The sequence below is a fragment of the Mastomys coucha genome, unplaced genomic scaffold, assembly GCF_008632895.1.
Source record: "Mastomys coucha isolate ucsf_1 unplaced genomic scaffold, UCSF_Mcou_1 pScaffold15, whole genome shotgun sequence".
NCBI lineage: Eukaryota > Metazoa > Chordata > Mammalia > Rodentia > Muridae > Mastomys > Mastomys coucha.
In genome coordinates this window covers 79,875,438-79,894,759 of record NW_022196897.1, presented here as the reverse complement: position 1 = coordinate 79,894,759, position 19,322 = coordinate 79,875,438, and the positions used below count along the sequence as shown (strand labels likewise).

General features: G+C 46.7%; 1 protein-coding gene across 1 annotated transcript in view; it reads left to right on the top strand.

Annotated features, from left to right (window-relative positions):
- The first annotated feature begins 1,112 nt into the window (after positions 1-1,112).
- Positions 1,113-19,322, top strand: part of Ext2 (exostosin glycosyltransferase 2) — a 129,252-nt gene continuing 111,042 nt past the window's right edge. Inside the window, exons 1-3 of the mRNA XM_031371104.1 lie at positions 1,113-1,288; positions 9,044-9,609; positions 11,458-11,547. Coding sequence (XP_031226964.1) covers positions 9,074-9,609; positions 11,458-11,547 — 626 coding nt within the window. The 5' untranslated portion in view covers positions 1,113-1,288; positions 9,044-9,073. The remainder of the gene's footprint in view (positions 1,289-9,043; positions 9,610-11,457; positions 11,548-19,322) is intronic.

The following is a 19,322-nucleotide window of genomic DNA, read 5'->3' as shown; positions in this document are numbered from 1 at the left end:
TCCAGTTCTCAAATGGATGTGTATAGTGAGTTCGGTATGTGTGTGTGTGTGTGTGTGTTTGAAGGATAGAGCCACATTCTGTTAGATGTGGGGAAGAAGAGAGTGGACAGAATCTTCTGTCCCTAATTTTTTTGTTCCAGTTTCTCTCGATCTAAGACAAGGAGATATTAACCCCCAAATACTGGCAACGTTGCTGGTGAGGAAAGACTTCCTAGGTCTCCAGACAATAATCTCTGTGGATAGTTAAGCTGTAAGTAGGAATGCCCGCTAGGTGGCACTAAAGTACAATCGGGACCACCGGATTCGCATCCGGTGGACAGATGAAGAACTACAGCCAGCAATGTCAAGCTAGACTAGGTGCCTCATCAGCCTTTCTGTAACGTCACTTTTTGCTGCCTTGTGATAGATGCCACTATGCATGCAATAATTTCTGCCGCTCCAGTTACTTCCAAACTTTTATAACTGCTTCTTGGATTTTTTTTCCAGAAAAATATACTTATGCCTGGACACAAGCATCTGCTCACACAGTTTCTCTCTTCTGTTTTTGCACAAGCACATTTTACCTAAAAGTGACCGTGCTTGCCCATTTTTAAGGAACACTCGCTTCTCATTAGCCTGTCTTGGAAATATTTCCTTGCTGACTGGTATGACTTCTCCTCCTCTTGTTCTCTAATCCTACAGTTTACTTTCGTTGCTCCCAGTGTCTTGATAGTATTAGAAACATTGGGGTGAATATTTCAATAAGTGGTGAGACTTTCTGCAGCGTAAACTACGAAGAAGGTTGGTTGCAGGCCTAGGGCGTTTTTTTTTACACCTTGATGGATACTGCAAATTGCCCTGTGGGCGTAAGAATGCTTTGCAGAGTTGGAGATAGTCTCATTATGTAGCATAGGCTAGCCTGGAACTAGTGAATGATCCTCCTGCTGTGCTGAGATTACCGATATAAGCCACCACACCTGGTCCAAATGCTTGCGTTTTTTGACAGTTTTATCCAGGAGCTTGGTGCGCCTGGCTGTCCCTCTCTGCCTTTGCCCGGGACTGGGTGGCTCACGTGCGGTGACTCCTCCTGTCCAGCAGGGGGCGCGGCGATACCGCTCCGCATGCGCAGTGCGCACCGTGTCAGCCGTGGGGAACTGGAGGCCGGCGCTGCTTTCCCCGCTGGCCGCAGCGTACCTGGTGCTGGCGGCGGCCTCCCGTCACCGCGCGGTCCGACACAGCCGTGGCTCGCGGCCCGCGGCCAGAGCCGGTGACGGAGCGCAGGGCCGAGAGGGAGGCGGCCGGTTCCGAGGTGAGCGCGGCGCGCGGGCGGCCGGATGGGCCTCGGGGCTGGGCCTCGGGGAGCCCGGGAGCTGCAGGAGCGCCGCAGCGCTGCACCGCGACCCCATCTGTATCTGTGCCCCGGTCCCCGGGCCCGCCCTCCTGTCCAGGACCTCTGCTTCCTGTTGCAACCGGGCGTTGCGGGACCCGGGTCTTCCCAGGGAGGCCTTGCACCTTGGCTGTCCAGGACCAGTGGCGTCCAGGGCAGGTTCTGGGTGGGACGCCGTGGGCAGGGTGGCTCAGGAACTCAGGCTCAACACTCAGAGGCTCTGAGCGTTGGGAGATGCGCTCCCGATGGTGGGGACAGTGTCCAGTTTTGAGAGTCAAATAATGGTTTGGTGTCACTTATCAAGTGCCAATCTAGAAGGGCTCTATCACTTAGGGGCTATGGATGTCTTGAGTCTGGGGCATGTCCATTTCAATTTTCTAAAAGTCAGCCATAAGTTCTAAGTACTTTAATTGAACTTTGTGTACTCTGGAGCTCAAGGCAATTCACAGGAATAATAAACACGGTTGAGTTTTTATTGCAATCACCTTCCCTGACTTAAGCCTCCTAGTTGCTCTAGCCTGCGTGGATGGGTAGTCATCTGAGGAATCCGGCTGCTGGGCGCTGAAGCCCAGCCTTAGAGTTCTGTTGAAGTTCTTAGCCTTGCTGTTCACCTTCTCCACCATAGTGAGGTTCAGGAATTAGGCACAGAGTGCTGTCAGGAGGATGAAATAAAACATAGTAGATGCACATGTGTAGAGTAAAATGCTGTTAGGTACTTAATGTATTCGCTATGATGTAACTGCCACAGTCAAACAGTATCTTTATATTGGAAACTCATTTTGGAGGTAGTGAGCCACTCTGGAACTGGAATTCTAATCCTGTCAAGGCTGTGCATCGTGACTTTGTGTCTGTTTGCCTACTTTGTTTTCAGAAGAGTCCCTGTGTAGTTCAGCAGGCAGGACAGCTCCAAACAGGCTAAGACAACAGGAAATTGTGACTTGGAACATTAAGCTGAGTGGATTGGCTGTAGCCTGGAGCTTGGAAGAAAGTTGTTTCAGGCCAGTGTTAGGAAGGAGCAATTCCAGGAACGGCGAGTGTGTCTCACCCTGTCTGTAGATGGGTGTTAGAGTCATTTCCAGTGACTCAGTGCTCTGAAGCTCGATGGTCCCAGATTTTTTTTTAATTGAGGGGAAGGGTGTTTGATAGGTTTGAAGGGGGATAATTTGTAGGGTCTGAGATGAAATTCTTGTTTTGATCCAGGCCATGGTATGAAACTGGGCAGTCGGAAAAATGAGGATTCAGTCTACAGAATCCAGCACCTGTTTATCAGGGGTGGGGTGCTTCAAGGTTGTATCTCAGCTGGTAGAGTTCCCAGCATGCATGAGGCCATGGATTGGACCTTTGGTGCCCTATAAAATGCAGGGTAGGGGGTTGGGTTGGGGGGTGGTGCATGCCTAGAATCTGGTACTCAGGAGGTGAGAGCAGGGAGCCAAGGGTAATAATCATCCAGTTCCTGACCAGCCTGGGTTGTAGGAGACTGTCCCAACACATACGGAAAACCAAACCAAGCCATCGTAGCCACTAGCTCTCTTTGGGTGTAGCCGTGTGTGGTGGGTGCTGGGAGAGGAGGTATCAGGGGAGGGCACAGGAAATCCAGAGTCTGTGGAAGCCTATGGCCATCTTTTCCCTTTTGGAAATTCCAGTTCAGGAAAGATGGCCGTCAGAAGCCCCTCCCCTGAGTGTCGAGTGGTGAGTGCCCCAGTGTAGCTGGGAAGGAAAGATGTTCGTTCATTCATTCACTCACTCAGCCAGCATTCAACTTGAGATCCAGTATGTTATTCATTTGATCCTGGATGTTGAGAATACTGACTAGACTGTGTGAGGGGCACCAGCAGAGCAGATGGGTGGGCAGTCACCTCACTCTACGCGTGGCAGGTGCTGTAAGGAAGGTCGCAGCAGAAGGTGGTGCTCGCAGGGAAGGCCTCCCCCATCTTCATTAATTAATTACTTTATTACTTATTTCTATTTTGTATGTGAGTGTTTTGCTTGTTCGCTTGCATGCATGCCCATGTACCATGTGTGTGCAGTGCCTGCAGAGGCAAGAAGAGGGTATCAGATTCCCTGGAACTGAAGTTACAGATGGAAGTGAGCTCCTTGTGGGTGCTGGAAACCTATCCCCAGGGTCCTATGGAAGAGCAGCAAGAGCTTGTAACCACTGAACCATCTCTCCAGCCCCTCTCCAATAATGATTAATAATAATAATAATAATAATGATAATGATAATGATAAGCTGCTTGGGGAGAGATCCAGGTAGGAGGGAAGTAGCCCAGCATGGGGGCTGTAGCTCTTGAGCAGGTATGGCCTGTGGGGATGGAAGGGTAGTAGCTGCCTCCTGGTGTCTCCCTTAGAAACCTTCATATCAGAGAATGCTAGGTTTTGGGCAGCCAGATGCCAACTCACAGCACATCATGAAATATGTGAGGTTCCATGGTAGTGTTTCCTGCAGCTGGGGGCAGATGTGATGATCTACTGAGGTTTAATCCTCATCATGGCAGAACCACAAAAGAGGCGAACACACAACTACACAGCCTTGGCATCTGTGGTCAAGGCTACCAGTGGGAAGAAATCCTGGGCCACTGAGAACTTTACATTCTTGGGGTTCCTAGATCCTCAGGGCTGACAGCAGGTCTTTGAGGAGAAGAGAGCTGCTTTACTCAGCTTAGCAACTTTGCCCTCTCTGGGGCAGCTGCTTCGCCTGGCACTGCCTGTCTGTTTCAGGATCTGTGTCCACCTCCCTCTGCTCTCAGCTTCCCCTAAGTGAAGAATCTTCAGATGTCTGTGGCTGTAAGATCTGGCTGTGTGAACAAGTGGGGGTGGGGGATATGAAATGATGGAGTATAAAACTGGACATATAGGGCATGGACATGGGTGTGTTCTCTTGCGATCCAGGGTTAATGACCCAGCAGGACAGCCGGAGCTGGTCCTATAATGCTGCTAGACAGGCCTGTAGTTTGGATATAGCCATGACCTAAACCACTGGTTCTCACCTGGGGGTGATTTCATTGTCCCCTGAGGTATTTGGCAGTGTCTAATACACTCTTGGTGGTTACAACTACAGGTCTGGCTTTTATCAAGTACAGGCTGAGGATGGTACTGAAGCAGTTATGATCCATATAATGGCTTCCCACACGAGTTAGATATAGCTCGAATGTTAGTACAAGTCACAGCCAGAAACAAATGGGGCACGGGGGGCATACCGGGACTGCAGTGGCAGTGTTTGAAGAAGGAACTTGAACTTCAGGGAGGCAGATAGCTTAATAGGTTTAGTCCTGAGGTCACAGCTAACACTACGTGCCTCTGGGGGAGTCCACCCTCTTCACTCTGGTAATATGGAATGGCCAGTGAGGGGCTGGCACCTTTGAGAGGCAAGCTCAGGATTGATCCCGCAGTCAGGTATTGACTTTCATGCTACCATGGAACTGGGAGTTCCTGAGAAAGGCAGAGTTCTGAGGAGGCCAGGTGGCGTCCTTAACTCCAGGGCAGTGGAAGTGGGCAGCCAGCTCAAGCACCGCCTGATTTGTTGAACCAGGGAAGATGCCAAGAGCTGACAAGGTTGGTACTTGTTGAATAGAAGAGGTTTTCAGATATAAGCAGATTGAGGGTGATGCTGGCGCTCTCTCTCTCTCTCTCTCTCTCTCTCTCTCTCTCTCTCTCTTCTCTCTTTCCCCTCTCACTTCTGTGTGTGCATGTGCGTGTATGTGTGTGGTGTGTGATATGTAAGTGTGGTGGATGCACACATATGTGTGTAGGTGGAAGCCCGAGGAGGATGCACATCACTCTCTGCCTTGTTCCCTTCAGACAAGGTCTTTCACTGAATGCTGACCTGGACTGACAGCCAGCAAGCCCCAATAACTCTCTTATCTCTGCCCCACCCTACCAGTCCGGAGTATGTGGGTAGCCACCCTTGGCTTTTTCTGTTGGGTTGTTGAGGGCTTTGGACTCGGGTCCTCATGCTTGCACAGAAGCTCTCTTACCCACTGAGCCATCTTGCTTAGCCCCGGGTCTCTCCAACCTGGCTATGAAAGATGACTAGTTCAGACTCTGTGTCCTCCATTGCTAGGACTTGTCACTAGGGTCACCCTCACAGATTCCAGGAAGTTTCCACTGCACTAGGTTTCCACTCTGTCCCCAAGTGTCCCCCACACCCAGTACCAGCTGTCTCTCCCCGAGCTCCCTTCATCTCCCCTCCACCTGACCCTTCCCACTCTCATCCCCACCTCCCCAGTCTACCCAGACCTACTTCCCCCTTCCTAGGAAGGGCCAAGCTTTCCCTCAGAACCCTCCTTACCTAACCTCTCTGGTATGTGCTTCTGCGGCTTGCAGCTTGATTAATACTAGCTAGTGCCCAGTTATAAGTGAATACATACCATATTTATCTTTGTGGCTCTGAGTTACCTCAGAATGATTTTTTCCTAGTTCCATCTAAATTTCATGTTATTTTCTTTTAAGCAGCTGAGTAATACTCCATTGTGTAAATGTACCACATTTTTCTTTATCTCTTCTTTAGTTGAGGGACGTTTAGGTTGTTTCCAGTTTCTGGACATTGTGAATAAAGTTGCTATGGACATAGATGAGCAGAGGTCCTGTGGTTGGATGGAATGCCCTGGGAATATGCCCAAGAGTGGTATAGCTGGGTATTGAGGTAGGTAGATTGATTCTCAGTTTTCTGATTGATATCCATAGTGGCTGCACAAGTTTGCCTTCCCACCAGCAATGGAGGAGTGTTTCCCTTATTGTGCATCCTCGCCGGCATGCGCTGTCATTTGTGTATTAATCTTAGCCCTTGGGCTGGAGAGATGGCTCAGCAGTTAAGAACATTCAATGCTGTTCCGAACGTCCTGAGTTCAAATCCCAGCAACCACATGGTAGCTCACAACCATCCATAATGAGATCTGATGCCCTTTTCTGGGGTGTCTGAAGATAGCTACAGTGTACTTACATAAAATAAATAAATAAATCTTTTAAAAAAATTAATCTTAGCCCTTCTAACAGGCATAAGATGGAACCCTAAGTAGTTTTGATTTGCATTTCCCTGATGGCTAAAGATGTTGAGCATTTCTTAGCCATTTGAGATTCCTCTGTTGAGAATTCCCTGTTTAGATCTGTATCCCATTTTTAATTGGATTATTGTTTTTTTTTATATCTAATTTCTGGAGTTTTTGGATATTAGACCTCACTCGGATGTGGAGTTTGTAAAAATCTTTTCCCATTCTGCAGGCTGCTGCTTTGTCTGAATGACAGTGCCGTTTACCTCGCAGAAGCTTCTCAGCTTCACGAGGTGCCGTTTAGTAATTGTTGATTCTAGTGCGCACACTAAGGCTGTTCCGTCTAGAAGGCTGTCGCCTGCGCCTGTGTGTTCAAGGCTGTTTCCTTCCCACTTCCTTCTCTCAGGCTCAGGGGGGCTGCTTTTTTGTTGAGGTCTTTGATCCACTTGGACTTGTTGTGCAGGGTAATATGTATGCATTTCTGGCTCCTTTATAAAAAAATCAGGTACCTGTAGATGTATGAATTTATGTCTTGGTCTTCATTTGATTCCATTGAGCTGCATGCCTGTTTTCTATGCCAATACTGTGCAATTTTTATTACTATTGCTTTGTAGCACAATTTGAAATCAAGGATGGTGAGACTCTCAGTATATTTCTCAGGATTCTTTTAGCTATCTTGGGGTTTTGTTTTTCCACATTACGTTGAGAATTGTCTCTTCAGGATCTGTAAAGAATTGTGCTGGGATTGATGGGGATTGCATCGAGTCTGTACATTGCTTTTGGTAAGATGTCCATTGTCACTATGTTAATCCTACCTATCCATGAGCATGGCAGAGCTTTCTGTCTTCTGACATCTTCAAGTTCTTTCTTCAAAGAATTGAAGTTTTTATCATACAAGTCTTTCACTTGTTTGGTTACCCCAAAATATTCCATAAGGGATTTTTTTGAGGATATTGTGGAGGGTGTTGCCCTGATTTCTCTCTCAGTCCATTTGCCATTTGTATAGAGGAGGGCTACTGATTTTTTTAGTTGATCTTGCATTCAGCCACTTTGCTGAAAGTGTTTATTAGCTGCAGGAGTTCCTTAGTGGAATTTTCTGGGTCACTTATGTATACTATTGTATTATCTGCAAATGAAGATAGTTTGACTTCTTTCTACTTTGTATCTCCTTCATTGTCTAATTGCTGTAGCTAAACCTTCAAGTACTGTATTGAAAAGATAAGGAGAGAGTGGACTTTATCTTGTTTCTGATTTCATGGAATTGCTTTGAGTTTCTCTCCACTTAATTTGATGTTGGCTGGCCTGCTGTATGTTGTCTTTATTATGTGTGGGTTACAAGGTATACACGGTATGTGCCTTGTATCCCTAATCTCTCCAAGATTTTTATCATGGAGGGGTATTAAATTTTGTCAAAGACCTTTTTAGCATCTAATGAGATGATCATGTTTTTTTTTCCTTTTAGTTTATTTATATGCAGGTTTACATTTACTGGTTTTTGTATGTTGAACATACATATATCTCTACATCCCTGGCATGAAGCCTACTTGATAGTGGTGGGTGATGTTTTCATGTGTTCTTGGCTTCAGTTTGCAAGTATTTTAGCATCCATGTTTATAAGAGAAATTGGTATTTAATTTTCTTTCTTTGTTGAGTCTTTATGTGGTTTGGATATCAGGGTAACCGGCTTCATTAAAAGAATTGGGCAGTGTTCCTTCTGTTTCTTTTTTGTGGAATAATGAGGAGTGTTGGTATTAACTCTTCCTTCAAAGTCTCATAGAATTCTGCACTAAGACCATCTAGCTCTGGGCCTTTTTTGGCTGGGAGACTTTTTAATGACCTTTATAGGAGTTTCCTTTTTTGAGTTAGGAAATACTTTTTTCTATGATTTTGTTGAAGACATTTTCTGGGCCTTTGAGCTGGGAATCTTCTCCTTATTCAATTCGTATAATTTGGAGTCTTTTCATAGTGTCCCAGATTTCCTACATGTTTATGTCAGGAATTTTTTAGATTTAACAATTTCTTTGACTGATGTAACCTTTTCTTCTATCCTATCTTCAGTGCCTGAGATTCTCTCTTGCATCTCTTGCATTCTGTCAGTGAGTCTCGTCTCTATAGTTCCTGACATTCCTAATTTTTCTTTTCCAGGGTTCCCTCAGTTTATGTTTTCTTTATTGCTTCTACTTTCATATCTTGAACAGTCTGTCTTTTCCTTGGCTTTCCATAAGGGATTTATCGGTTCCCTCTATTGCTTCTTTGTGCTTTCCTGGCTGTCTTTAGGGACTGATTATTTTCTTCCGTAAGAACCCCAGTCATCCTCATAGAGTTGGGTGTAAGGTCTTTCCCTTGTGCTTCAGTTATGCTGGATGATTATTCAGGACCTGCTGTGGGAGGATAGCTGGGCCTGCGTCGAGACGTATTACCTTGGCTTTTATTGATTGTGTTCTTTGGTTTTTGTTGTTGGGTTTTTATTTGCTTATTTGTTTTTGTTTTTTGAGACAGGGTTTCTATGTGTACCCCTGGCTTTCTAGCAACTCACTCTGTAGATCAGGCTATAGTTTGTATTTTGATGAGATTTTGTCTTGAAACAAGAAAGTGAAAATAGATAACTGTATTAGAAGTTGAACAATCCAGCCCTCCCAGGATATTGATTACCATCCTAACTTTACCCCCAATATTTGTCTTTGGTGACCAGGTGTGTGAGGACGAGGACATCTGTGTCATTATGTGTGCGGCAGTCAAGTCCAATATTCGGGGTCCCGCCCTCATTCCAAGGATGAAGACCAAGCACCGGATCTACTACATCACCCTGTTCTCCATCGTCCTCCTGGGCCTCATCGCCACGGGCATGTTTCAGTTCTGGCCTCACTCCATTGAATCCTCCAGTGACGGGGGTGTGGAGAAACGCAGTATCCGGGAAGTGCCCGTGGTCAGGCTGCCCGCTGACAGTCCCATCCCTGAGCGCGGGGATCTCAGCTGTAGAATGCACACGTGTTTCGATGTCTACCGCTGCGGCTTCAACCCAAAGAACAAAATCAAGGTGTACATCTACCCCCTCAAAAAGTATGTGGATGACGCCGGTGTTCCGGTGAGCAGCGCCATTTCCCGGGAGTACAACGAACTGCTGACGGCCATCTCAGACAGCGACTACTACACAGACGACATCAGCCGGGCCTGTCTGTTTGTCCCCTCCATTGATGTGCTGAACCAGAACCCCCTTCGAATCAAGGAGACGGCGCAGGCTCTGGCCCAGCTTTCCAGGTACCTAGGGACCAGAGCCTAGGGGATGATCTGAAGGGAATGGGAGTGGCAGGAGTGTGTCTCCTGTTGAGTTGACCACCAGATGCTTTGCCCATCTCACACGGGTGTGAGTGACTGATATAGCTGGAGGTCTGTGCTTTGAGTGCCAGCTGGGGTCTGCCGTCCTGTAAGTCTGTGGCAGCCTGGGGCTTCATGGAGTTTAGAGCTAAGGAGGGGCTCTTCTCCTATACTTCTCCTTTTAGATTAAAATGTACAACCTCCATTCCATGCACTGGGATCATTCCTGTTTACTGTGAAAAGCCTGGGAAGGCAGCTCAGCAAAAGAAATGTGAGATTTGGTCCATACTATTCCATAGTGAGGTAACAACTATTACTGTTTAAATGGGCTTATTAAGTCTTTTAAATATATATATATATATGTGTGTGTGCGTGTGTATACATATATGTGTGTGTATATATATGTATATATGTGTAAATATATATATACATACATATTTATACAATATATTTATACATATATTTATATTTTTATAAATATAAATATATATTTACACATATATACATATATATACACATATATATATACACACACACATATATATATGTATATACATACATATATAAAAAATTGCTAGGTGTGGCTGGGCGGTGGTGGCACATGCCTTTAATCCCAGCACTTGGGAAGCAGAGGCAGGTGGATTTCTGAGTTCAAGGTCAGCCTGGTCTACAGAGTGAGTTCCAGGACAGCAAAGGCTACACAGAGAAACCCTGTCTCGAAAAAAAAACCCCAACCCCCCCCTGAAAAAAATTGCTAGGTGTGTATAATTATAAACATTTTTTTTTTGGTGGCTAGGAATGGCATTATGTGATCATAATGTATAGACACTTCATTTCTCATAATGCATTGTGAATATCTTTCCAAATAATTTCATGGTATGTGTGTGTGCATGCATGCACATGCACAAAGGCATGTATACACATACACACATGCACACACACACCCCACCCCCACACAATGCCTATGCAAAGCCCAGATGTTGAAGTTGGGTGTCTTTATCACTCTCTACCTTAATTATTAATTAGTTTTTGAGACACGTCTTTTACTGAATCTGGAGCTCCTGGGATCCTCCCTCCTGTCTCTGCCTCCGCAGCCATCGAATTACAGGCACCCGCCACTGTACCTGGCTTTGTATAGGTGCTGAGACTTGAACTCAGGTCCTCATGCCTGTTTAGCAAAGACTTTACTGACCGAGTCATCTCCCTAGACCTTCACTGTTTTTTATACAATTCTGAACATTGTGTAGAATTCCATGTTATGGTTATTCTGTAATATATTTAATCAGCCTTCTATAACTTATATTTACTTTTGTTTCTTTTAAATTTTATCTTATTTAAGTGTGTATGGGTGTTCATGTATGTGTGGCTGATGTCCTCACAGACCAGAAGAGAGCACTGGATCCCCTGAAACTGGAGTTACAGATGGTTGTGAGCCACCATGTGGGTGCTGGGCTACAACCTGGGTCCTCTGGAAGAACAGCCAGTGTTCCTAACCATTGAACCATCTCTCCAGCCCTACTTTTGTTTCTTGAGCACTTAGGTAGGTTTTGGAGTTGTTTTGTTTTGTGATCAGAAATGGTTATGTAGCAGATGAGCTAGATGTATACATCTTTCTAATTTTTCATTTGCCCCTTTGGGGCTTACTTTGCACCTGAGAGGCCTTTCTGTTGTGGCTACATATACTTGTGTCCAGCAGGTGGCACTGTCACAGGCTGGGGCCGTTTATAAGAGTGTAGTGTTAAGTACTCATTGCTTCATACTTATGGATTTTCTCTGTTTATTTTCTCATAGGTGGGATCGAGGGACAAATCACCTGCTGTTCAACATGTTGCCTGGAGGTCCTCCAGATTACAACACTGCCCTGGATGTCCCCAGAGACAGGTGAGCATTTGGGAGGCAGTCCTACAGTGGATTTCTGAAGATTGGGTAAGTTAAATAGGAATCATTTGTTCTCACAAAATGAGATTCCTAGACAAGTATGGTGGTGCACTCAAGCCTTTAATCCCAGCACTTGGGAGGCAGAGGCAGGCAGATCTCTGAGGTTGAGGCCAACCTGGTCTAGAGTGAGTTCCAGGACAGCTAGGACTACACAGAGAAACCCTGTCTTGAAAAAATTAAATTAAATAAATAAAATAGGTTCCTGAACCTGCTGGGATATATTTTATGACTGGAATTGTTTATTAAACTAGAAAACCCTCTTAGGCATTTCCCTTAAGACAGAAATGCTGAGCCTGTGGAAACAGTTGGAGCTGGGGTCCCGGGACAGCTCTAAGAACTCTTGTTTTCCTAGTCTGGGCTAGTGTTGGTTTCAAGGGTAGCAGCTGAGTTTCCAAGCCAGTTAGGTTCAGGATTAATGGTGCCCAATCTTTCTGAATGTGGGCTCATTTCCCAAAAGTGGTTCTGCAGCTTCTGAGGAGAAAGGAGTGGATGTAGCAGTGAATATTTAATGTCTGCTCTATGCTCCCTGTGGGTGCATGTGGCTCTGCACTTGCCCAAGAGCTCTGGATTCACGAATGAAAGATGCTCACACAAAACCTTTATAGTTAATATGCCCTGACTAGCTCAATGGTTGGGGACTCCAAACCTCCTGGCAGCTAGCACACACTCCCCTCCAGCATTCCTGAGTTAACATTTTCTAAAACTATATTTTATCTTTGCTGCCTGCTTTCATCTGGGCAGCCCTCCCATGGGGCCACTTTCCCCTTTGACCTTCATTTCAGCTGGCTGTCTCACCCTCTTGCTCCTTCACAGTGTGGTCTGTCCTCGTGGTGGACTCCCTTCTTAGCCTCCCCAGCATTTCTAGATTTCTAGCCCAGGAATAGAATCCTAAAAGTCTCGCCTCTGTCTCCCTGCTCAGCCATTGGCTGTTGGCAACTTTCTTTCCCAATCAGAGGCAGCTGGGGGCAGGCTTCCTTTAGCAGGCGGACACTGCAAACAGGTTTTTGGGTAGCATAATTAGTGTGAGAAAGCAAGCTGCTACAGGCAGATGTGTAAAGGTACCAAAGCCTGTCTGTGAGGTGGCCGGTGTGCCTGTCATTGCCTGAGCTCCCTCTCTCCCGTTTTCCTCACCAAAACCTTTCACCCTCCCACTCTCCCCTACATGGTTTCGGTTTCGTTTTTTCCTGGTAAAGCCCACCAAACAGGCAGAGGTGGGGAGAACTGGCCACCAGTCACGCCCCGATGCAGAGTCACTCCTTCCTGCCCTCTCAGGCATCTGCTTACTCAAGTTACCTGTTCACTCCTGGGAAGTTCCAGAATCAGGTGCTGGGCACATTACTTCTTTTAGTGTTTGGCTGACAGCGTTGAGGAAAGCAGAAAGTTTGACTCCAACTCAGGATAGTATTCAGGTTATAGGAGTGTTACAAGTATGTGAGCAGATTCATTTTTTCCACAGTCTTGTTAGATGATGCTGAACTTGGGATCAGTGTAGTAACACTGTAAGCAGAGGTCACATCCCGACAGAGGCTAATGTTATCATCCGTGGAAGTGTACAGTATCATGTGCATGCCCAGATGGCTGGTCTGAACTTTCTATGTCTCTAGTGGTTATCTTAAGACAGTTTTGAGTCTCTGTCTGGGAATAGGATGGTTACTAGAAGATACATGATAATGTAGAGAGCCCTGTCTGTGACAGAGGGCAGCATGCCCACACAGGGATGGAGAGCCCTGTGTGTGACATAGGGCAGAGTGGCCACACAGGGATGGAGAGCCCTGTGTGTGACAGAGGGCAGCGTGCCCACATAGGGATGGAGAGCCCTGTGGGTGACATAGGGCGGAGTGGCCACACAGGGATGGAGAGCCCTGTGTGTGACATAGGGCAGAGTGCCCACACAGGGATGGAGAGCCCTGTGTGTGACAGAAGGCAGCGTGCCCACACAGGGATGGAGAGCCCTGTAGGTGACAGAGGGCAGCGTGCCCACACAGGGATGGAGAGCCCTGTGTGTGACAGAGGGCAGTGTGCCCACACAGGAATGGAGAGCCCTGTGGGAGACAGAGGGCAGCGTGCCCACACAGGGATGGAGAGCCCTGTGGGTGACAGAGGGCAGCGTGCCCACACAGGGATGGAAGAGCCCTGTGTGTGACAGAAGGCAGCGTGTCCACACAGGGATGGAGAGCCCTGTGGGCGACATAGGGCAGCATGCCTACACACATCTTCAGCAGCACTCATCCCAGGTGACCCCTGGACAAAAACAGAGATTTGTAAGGAATATGGGCAAACGAAGGATCATCAAATTTCTAGGTTGTAGAACTGAGAAAACTAGCATTTTATAAACATTAAGGTCATGATCATTCCCACTGGCTTTCAGTTGAAATGGGTTACGTGTACGTGGATCCAGGACCCTAGTGGGGTCAAACAGTCGCTGATGTTCTTCTGAGGGAGGGAGATGCGTCTGAGAGCAGAGACTGTCAGGAAGGAGCAGAGGTGCAGGGTCCACCCCTCCGATTGGGGTGTGCTTGCAGAAGGCTCAGTTCTGTTGGGATATTTCTCTTAAAAATTTTTTTTATAGTGTCACTGGGTAGACCCAGCTGGCCAGGAACTCACTGTGTGAACCGGGCTGACATTGAATTCACAGTGATCCATTGCCTGCCTGTCTCCTGAGTGTGAGATGGTAGATGTGTGCCACCATGCCTGACGGGACACTTCACTTGCACTTTTGCCAGCATCTTGCTGTATATTCTGTGCATGAGACTTTCTTTTATCCTTCTTTCTTTCTGTCTTTCTTCCTTTTTTTTTTCACTTTTACTGAAGTGTTAAATGTGGGAAGGTACCAAGTGCATGGGAGAGTATTGGAGTCTTGGTAGTTGGTGCTTGGGTAGTGGAACCGGGGAGGTGAAACCGTAGGGATCAGCACGGAGTCGGTCTCTGACTTGTATGTGTCACAGTGCCTTGGTGGAGTCACAGGCCTGCTTTTTAAGGTTCTCTCCCCTTGCTCGTGTGCTTGGAGCTGGGTGTCTGATGTCCTGGAATAAGGAGGCAGCTGTGCTGGATCACATCACTGAAGACTGAACTCATGGATGTGCTTGCTCTATAGTATTTTGCTTAGAGGAATAAAGGATCTGAACTGAAGTAGAATCTGGGCCTTCTGCATGCTAAGCCAGTGCTCTGCCATTGAGCTGTAATCCAAAGCCCAAGTGTATTTTTTATGCTGTGTAAATGTGTTCCTGTTTCTCTTCGAATTTGTAGGAAAAGTACACATAACACATAGGTACAGTGCACAAGAGTTGAAATGCATGCAAGTGTGTAAGGAGTCAGACTAAGCAGGCTGCTCCTTTTGATTTTACCAGGGGTAGGGGTAGAGAGAGAAGGGGCGAGGGAGAGAGAGAGACCCTCCCTGTTAGAAGAGTGTCTTAGTTTTGTTCCCTGTTTCTGAGGTGAACACCCTGACAGGAGCGGCTTTAAGGGACAGAGTGTTTGCTTAGCTTTCAGTCCACTATTGCAGGGACATCAAGAGGAACGGGAAGCAGCTATCACACACAGTGAAGAGCAGAGAGAGAGGGGTACATGCTTACTCCTCTTGTTTGCTCTGTTTTTGTACAATCCACACCCAGTGTGGCACCTGCTTGGAGGCTGGGTCTTCCCATAATTAATAGCATAATTAAGTTAGCCTCCTCTCTCCTCTCCCTAAGAGGTGCCACAGGCCAGCCTAACGGGTGAGTTTACACTGTGCCAAGTTAACAATTAAAACTGTCACTATAGTCCCCTCCCCCACATGCACATTAAGTTTGACTTTAGTGGGAGCATATTAGACCTCTTTAATGCTTAACTGATGTTGATTTTTCTCATATGTGATCTGGAATATTACTACCTTGAATTTTCATTAGCTTTTCTTTGACTGTGTCTTGTACATATTTCTGCATTGGTGTGGGTATATATAGTCATTGACTTGACCTTGCTAGAGAAATTTGAATCCTATTCAAGAAAAGAGGGGGTTGGCACAGTGAACCCATATCCCCACCGTCAGCCTCACCGGCACTGCCTCCAGGCAGTCTTGGGCCAGCTGGTCCAGATGTGCTCCTTTCCCGATTATCTAGAAGCAAATTCTAGACCTCCTATCATTCCACATGAGAATTCCTGTGTGGATCTCTGTATTAGCCATAATACTATTATTAACAGCACTTAGGAAATGATTTCTTTTTATTTAAGTGTATATGTGTGTGCCTGGATTGAGTTTATGTGCACTTCATGTGAGCGGGTACCCTTGGAGACCAGTGGGCATCGGATCTCCTGGAAGTGGAGTTACAGACAGCTGTGTGCTGAGACCTGAAGTCTGGCCTGCTGTAAGACTAGTAAGCGCGCACTGCCGTCAGTGCTGCCAGCAGTAAGTACTGCACTGCCCTCTCTCCAGCCATAGCGTAGCTGTTGTTTTGAGATATCTGTTCTCTGTAGTAGGCCTGAATCTCACAATCTACAACCTTGGGTTTCTGAGCTGAGATGATCGGTGTGCACCACCGAGCTCTGTTCAACAATATTTCTTTTTTATTGCTTTATTTATTTATATTTATTTTGAGACTGAGTATCATTATGGAGACCAGGCTGGCTTTGAATTCTGCCAGTAAAGTAATTAATTCAAACTTTCACTAATATCTGCCTATAGGAAGCAGGTAGTTTTTACTTGTTTAAGCTCTCTGCCTAGAGCAGCCATCTTGTTATGCCATCTATCTGTTCGGCTCTCTGACTGGAGCCACAGACATTTATTTTATTAATATCTGTTCACTGCCCTGTCTACTTGAAGTCAGTGGCTCACTTTTCCTATCCTAGTTCCAAACCACAGGTGAAACTCTCCACGTGATTCGGACAAAATCTATATATAAGTCTATCCTAAAAGCAAATAATCCAGATTTTATAAATTCAGAGTTCAATTAATCTCTGCTCCAAGAAGTAGGCAACTTCCATTCTGTAGCTCTCTGACTCAGAGCAGCCTACACTCCCCACAGCAGGCAACCTCAGAACCTGCCAGCAGTTTGTTTCAAGGTTCCTGTGCTTGAGTCCACCGTGACTCGTCTCAGTGCTACTCAGTTAAAAAAAAAAGAAAATAAATAAAACTCTAACTCTCAGGATAATAATCTTAAATTGCTAGTGGATTCTTGACCAAAATGTTGGTTTGCCACTTGTTGCTGGAAATATTAAAAAAAGACTGGTATGTTCCCGAGTTTGTGCCCTGCTACTCTCAGCCTCAGTGGTCTGGCCGCCTGTTCTTATCTCATGGAGACTCTCTGGCCTGGAGCTCCTGAAATGTCTCCACCCAGCTAGCTAAGTTCCCACTGGTGGGTCGTCGCCATGCCAGCCCCATACTTCAAAATCCCCATGGCCTTTGTGGCGCACCTCAGGCAAACCCATTCTTTGCTGCCTGTACCTTTTTTTCTCTCCTGAACCTGGACAATTCTCCACGTGAAGGAAAACACAACACAAACTTAGTTCAGAATCAATGTTAACCCAATCACTGGGCACAACTAAAATCCTAATCTGGTAAGCCTTATTAAATCTAAAGTCTCCAGATCCGCCATTGAAACTGGGAGACACTCATAGCTACATCTCATCCTCGCGTATCCCTGTCCAAAAAGACCTCTCTCCTGCTTCCTCTTCCCACTCCAACCCGGAAGTCCCACCTACTTACCCAGTGATTGGCTCCTTTATTCATTAGGGGATTGGTTCACAAGAAGTCACCTGAGATGACTCATTCCTTGTTGCAGCCCCTACCTGGAGAGTGGAATTAGCATCAATATACAAACTGCACCAGGCCCATCCACAACAGGGATTAAAGGCATGTTGTGCCACCATGGCCTGCTGAACAATATTTCTTTAAATAAATTGATAAACTATGAGGCTCCTGTGTTTGGCACTATGAAAACTCAGAGGTAGGAAGAGGCCTGTGTAGATGGGGAGTCAGGAGGCTGTAGGAGCAAGGCTCAGCATTGGCAACAGGGGAGCTGTTCTAGAGATGGGAAGCCCTGGATAGCCCTGGATAGCCCCGTGCAGACCTTCTTGATTGGCCCCTTGGTCGGCCATCAGCAGGATCATCAACTCAGGGTTCCTGGCCACAAGTTTTCGATTCCATCTCTTCTGGAACTGAGCTCGTTTGGGGACCTGTGGTAGGAAAACAGAATGTCCTGCTCAGAATTTCACTCTGCTGTCAATATAAAACATGTGTCTGAGAAGTGAGGGCAGCTGGCACTCTGCAGTGCCATGGGAAGCTTGTTGTGCTCAAGAGGCTGGGACTCACAGTGTGAGATCCTCAGGACAGACCTCTCCCGAGGCCAGTTTGACATGCTCTCAGCATTCTTTCTGAGATCACAAGGGGAGATGACCTGTGTATGTGTTTGTGTGTGTATGGGTGTGTGACACAGGGTGGCTTCAGACACTCTTCCATGCCTCTGCATACATACCCCTCCTCCCATAGTTTAATAATGTCTTTGGGGCCACAAGGACATCATAACCGGATAACAGTGAATGTTGATGTGGGAAAGGAAACATACTCCACTCCCCTTCCCTGTGGGGCTGAGGGTAACAGCCTAACCAGCCACAGTGCTGGCTTCCCTGCGTTGCCTGGTCCTGTCCATAGCATGCCTGCCTGCTTCTCTGCACAGCAGACTGAGCCCTGAAAGGTCTGCTCACCATCACAGCCATGGAAGCTGCCCAAGTTCATGTTAATCAGGAAAACATCAGAGCGTGCTGATACTGAGGATAGTCATTACATCTTAGAAGTAGACAGGCAGCTGGAGAGATTCTGAGCCTGCTCGTTACCCGCTCGCCCGCTGTTGGTTTCAGAGTGCTTAAGCAAACTGAGTGAGATTTTCAGGGTGGTCTGAAAATCTCTGAGCTTAAAACTGGCCATATTAGAAGGGAGTGTAAGTTGTCATCAGGTTGTGGAGGGGGTTGGTAGTAATCAATATTGAAAGAATAATGTAGTTTCTCAGTTCAGACATTGTGTTTATGCAGACTCCGAGGTGTGTGCAGCTAGCAAAATCACCCCAAGAAAATGCTTTCGATGGGTTGGGGCCCTGGGATACAGCTAAAGGTGGCTGTGACCCACACCTGCTTCCTTTGTCTGATGAAGTGTCATCGTCACACTTGCCGGATCCAGTTAAAACATGTGGTTGGTGTTTTCTAGTTAAGGAGAAAGAATGCTAGTGCCCACAAACTCCAAGAGAGGCTCTGAGGGTGCAGCTGGGCTCCGCTTCCCCATCAATCAGGGAGTGGATTAATAAGACCCAGGCTGGGTGGGGCAGTGGGAGCTGGTGGAGGCTGGGAGGGTGACACAGCTCTAGGATGGCAGAGGGAGAGCTGCTTGGGCTAGGGCCTGGAGAGTCTGGGCACCTGTGTAACCTGCTGGCCACCTCTGCTCTCCTCGGCTGTAGCCTTGTGAGATTCCAGCAGAGAGTGAGAAAGGATTGCCCAGGCTTCCTTAGACCTGCTCTTACTCCTGTTGCTGTGGGTGCATTGTGGAGAGTTGGTTCAGTGGTCAAGAGTACTGCTGCTCTTCCAGAGGATCTGGTTTAATTTCTTCCATCCTCATGGCTGCTCACAACTCTAATCCCAGGCAATCTGATGCCCTCTTCTGGCCTCAGTAGGTACTGCACACAAGTGGTGTGTAGACATGCATTAGGCAAAACACATAACACACAAAAATAATAAACGTTTTAAAAAGGATACAGTTG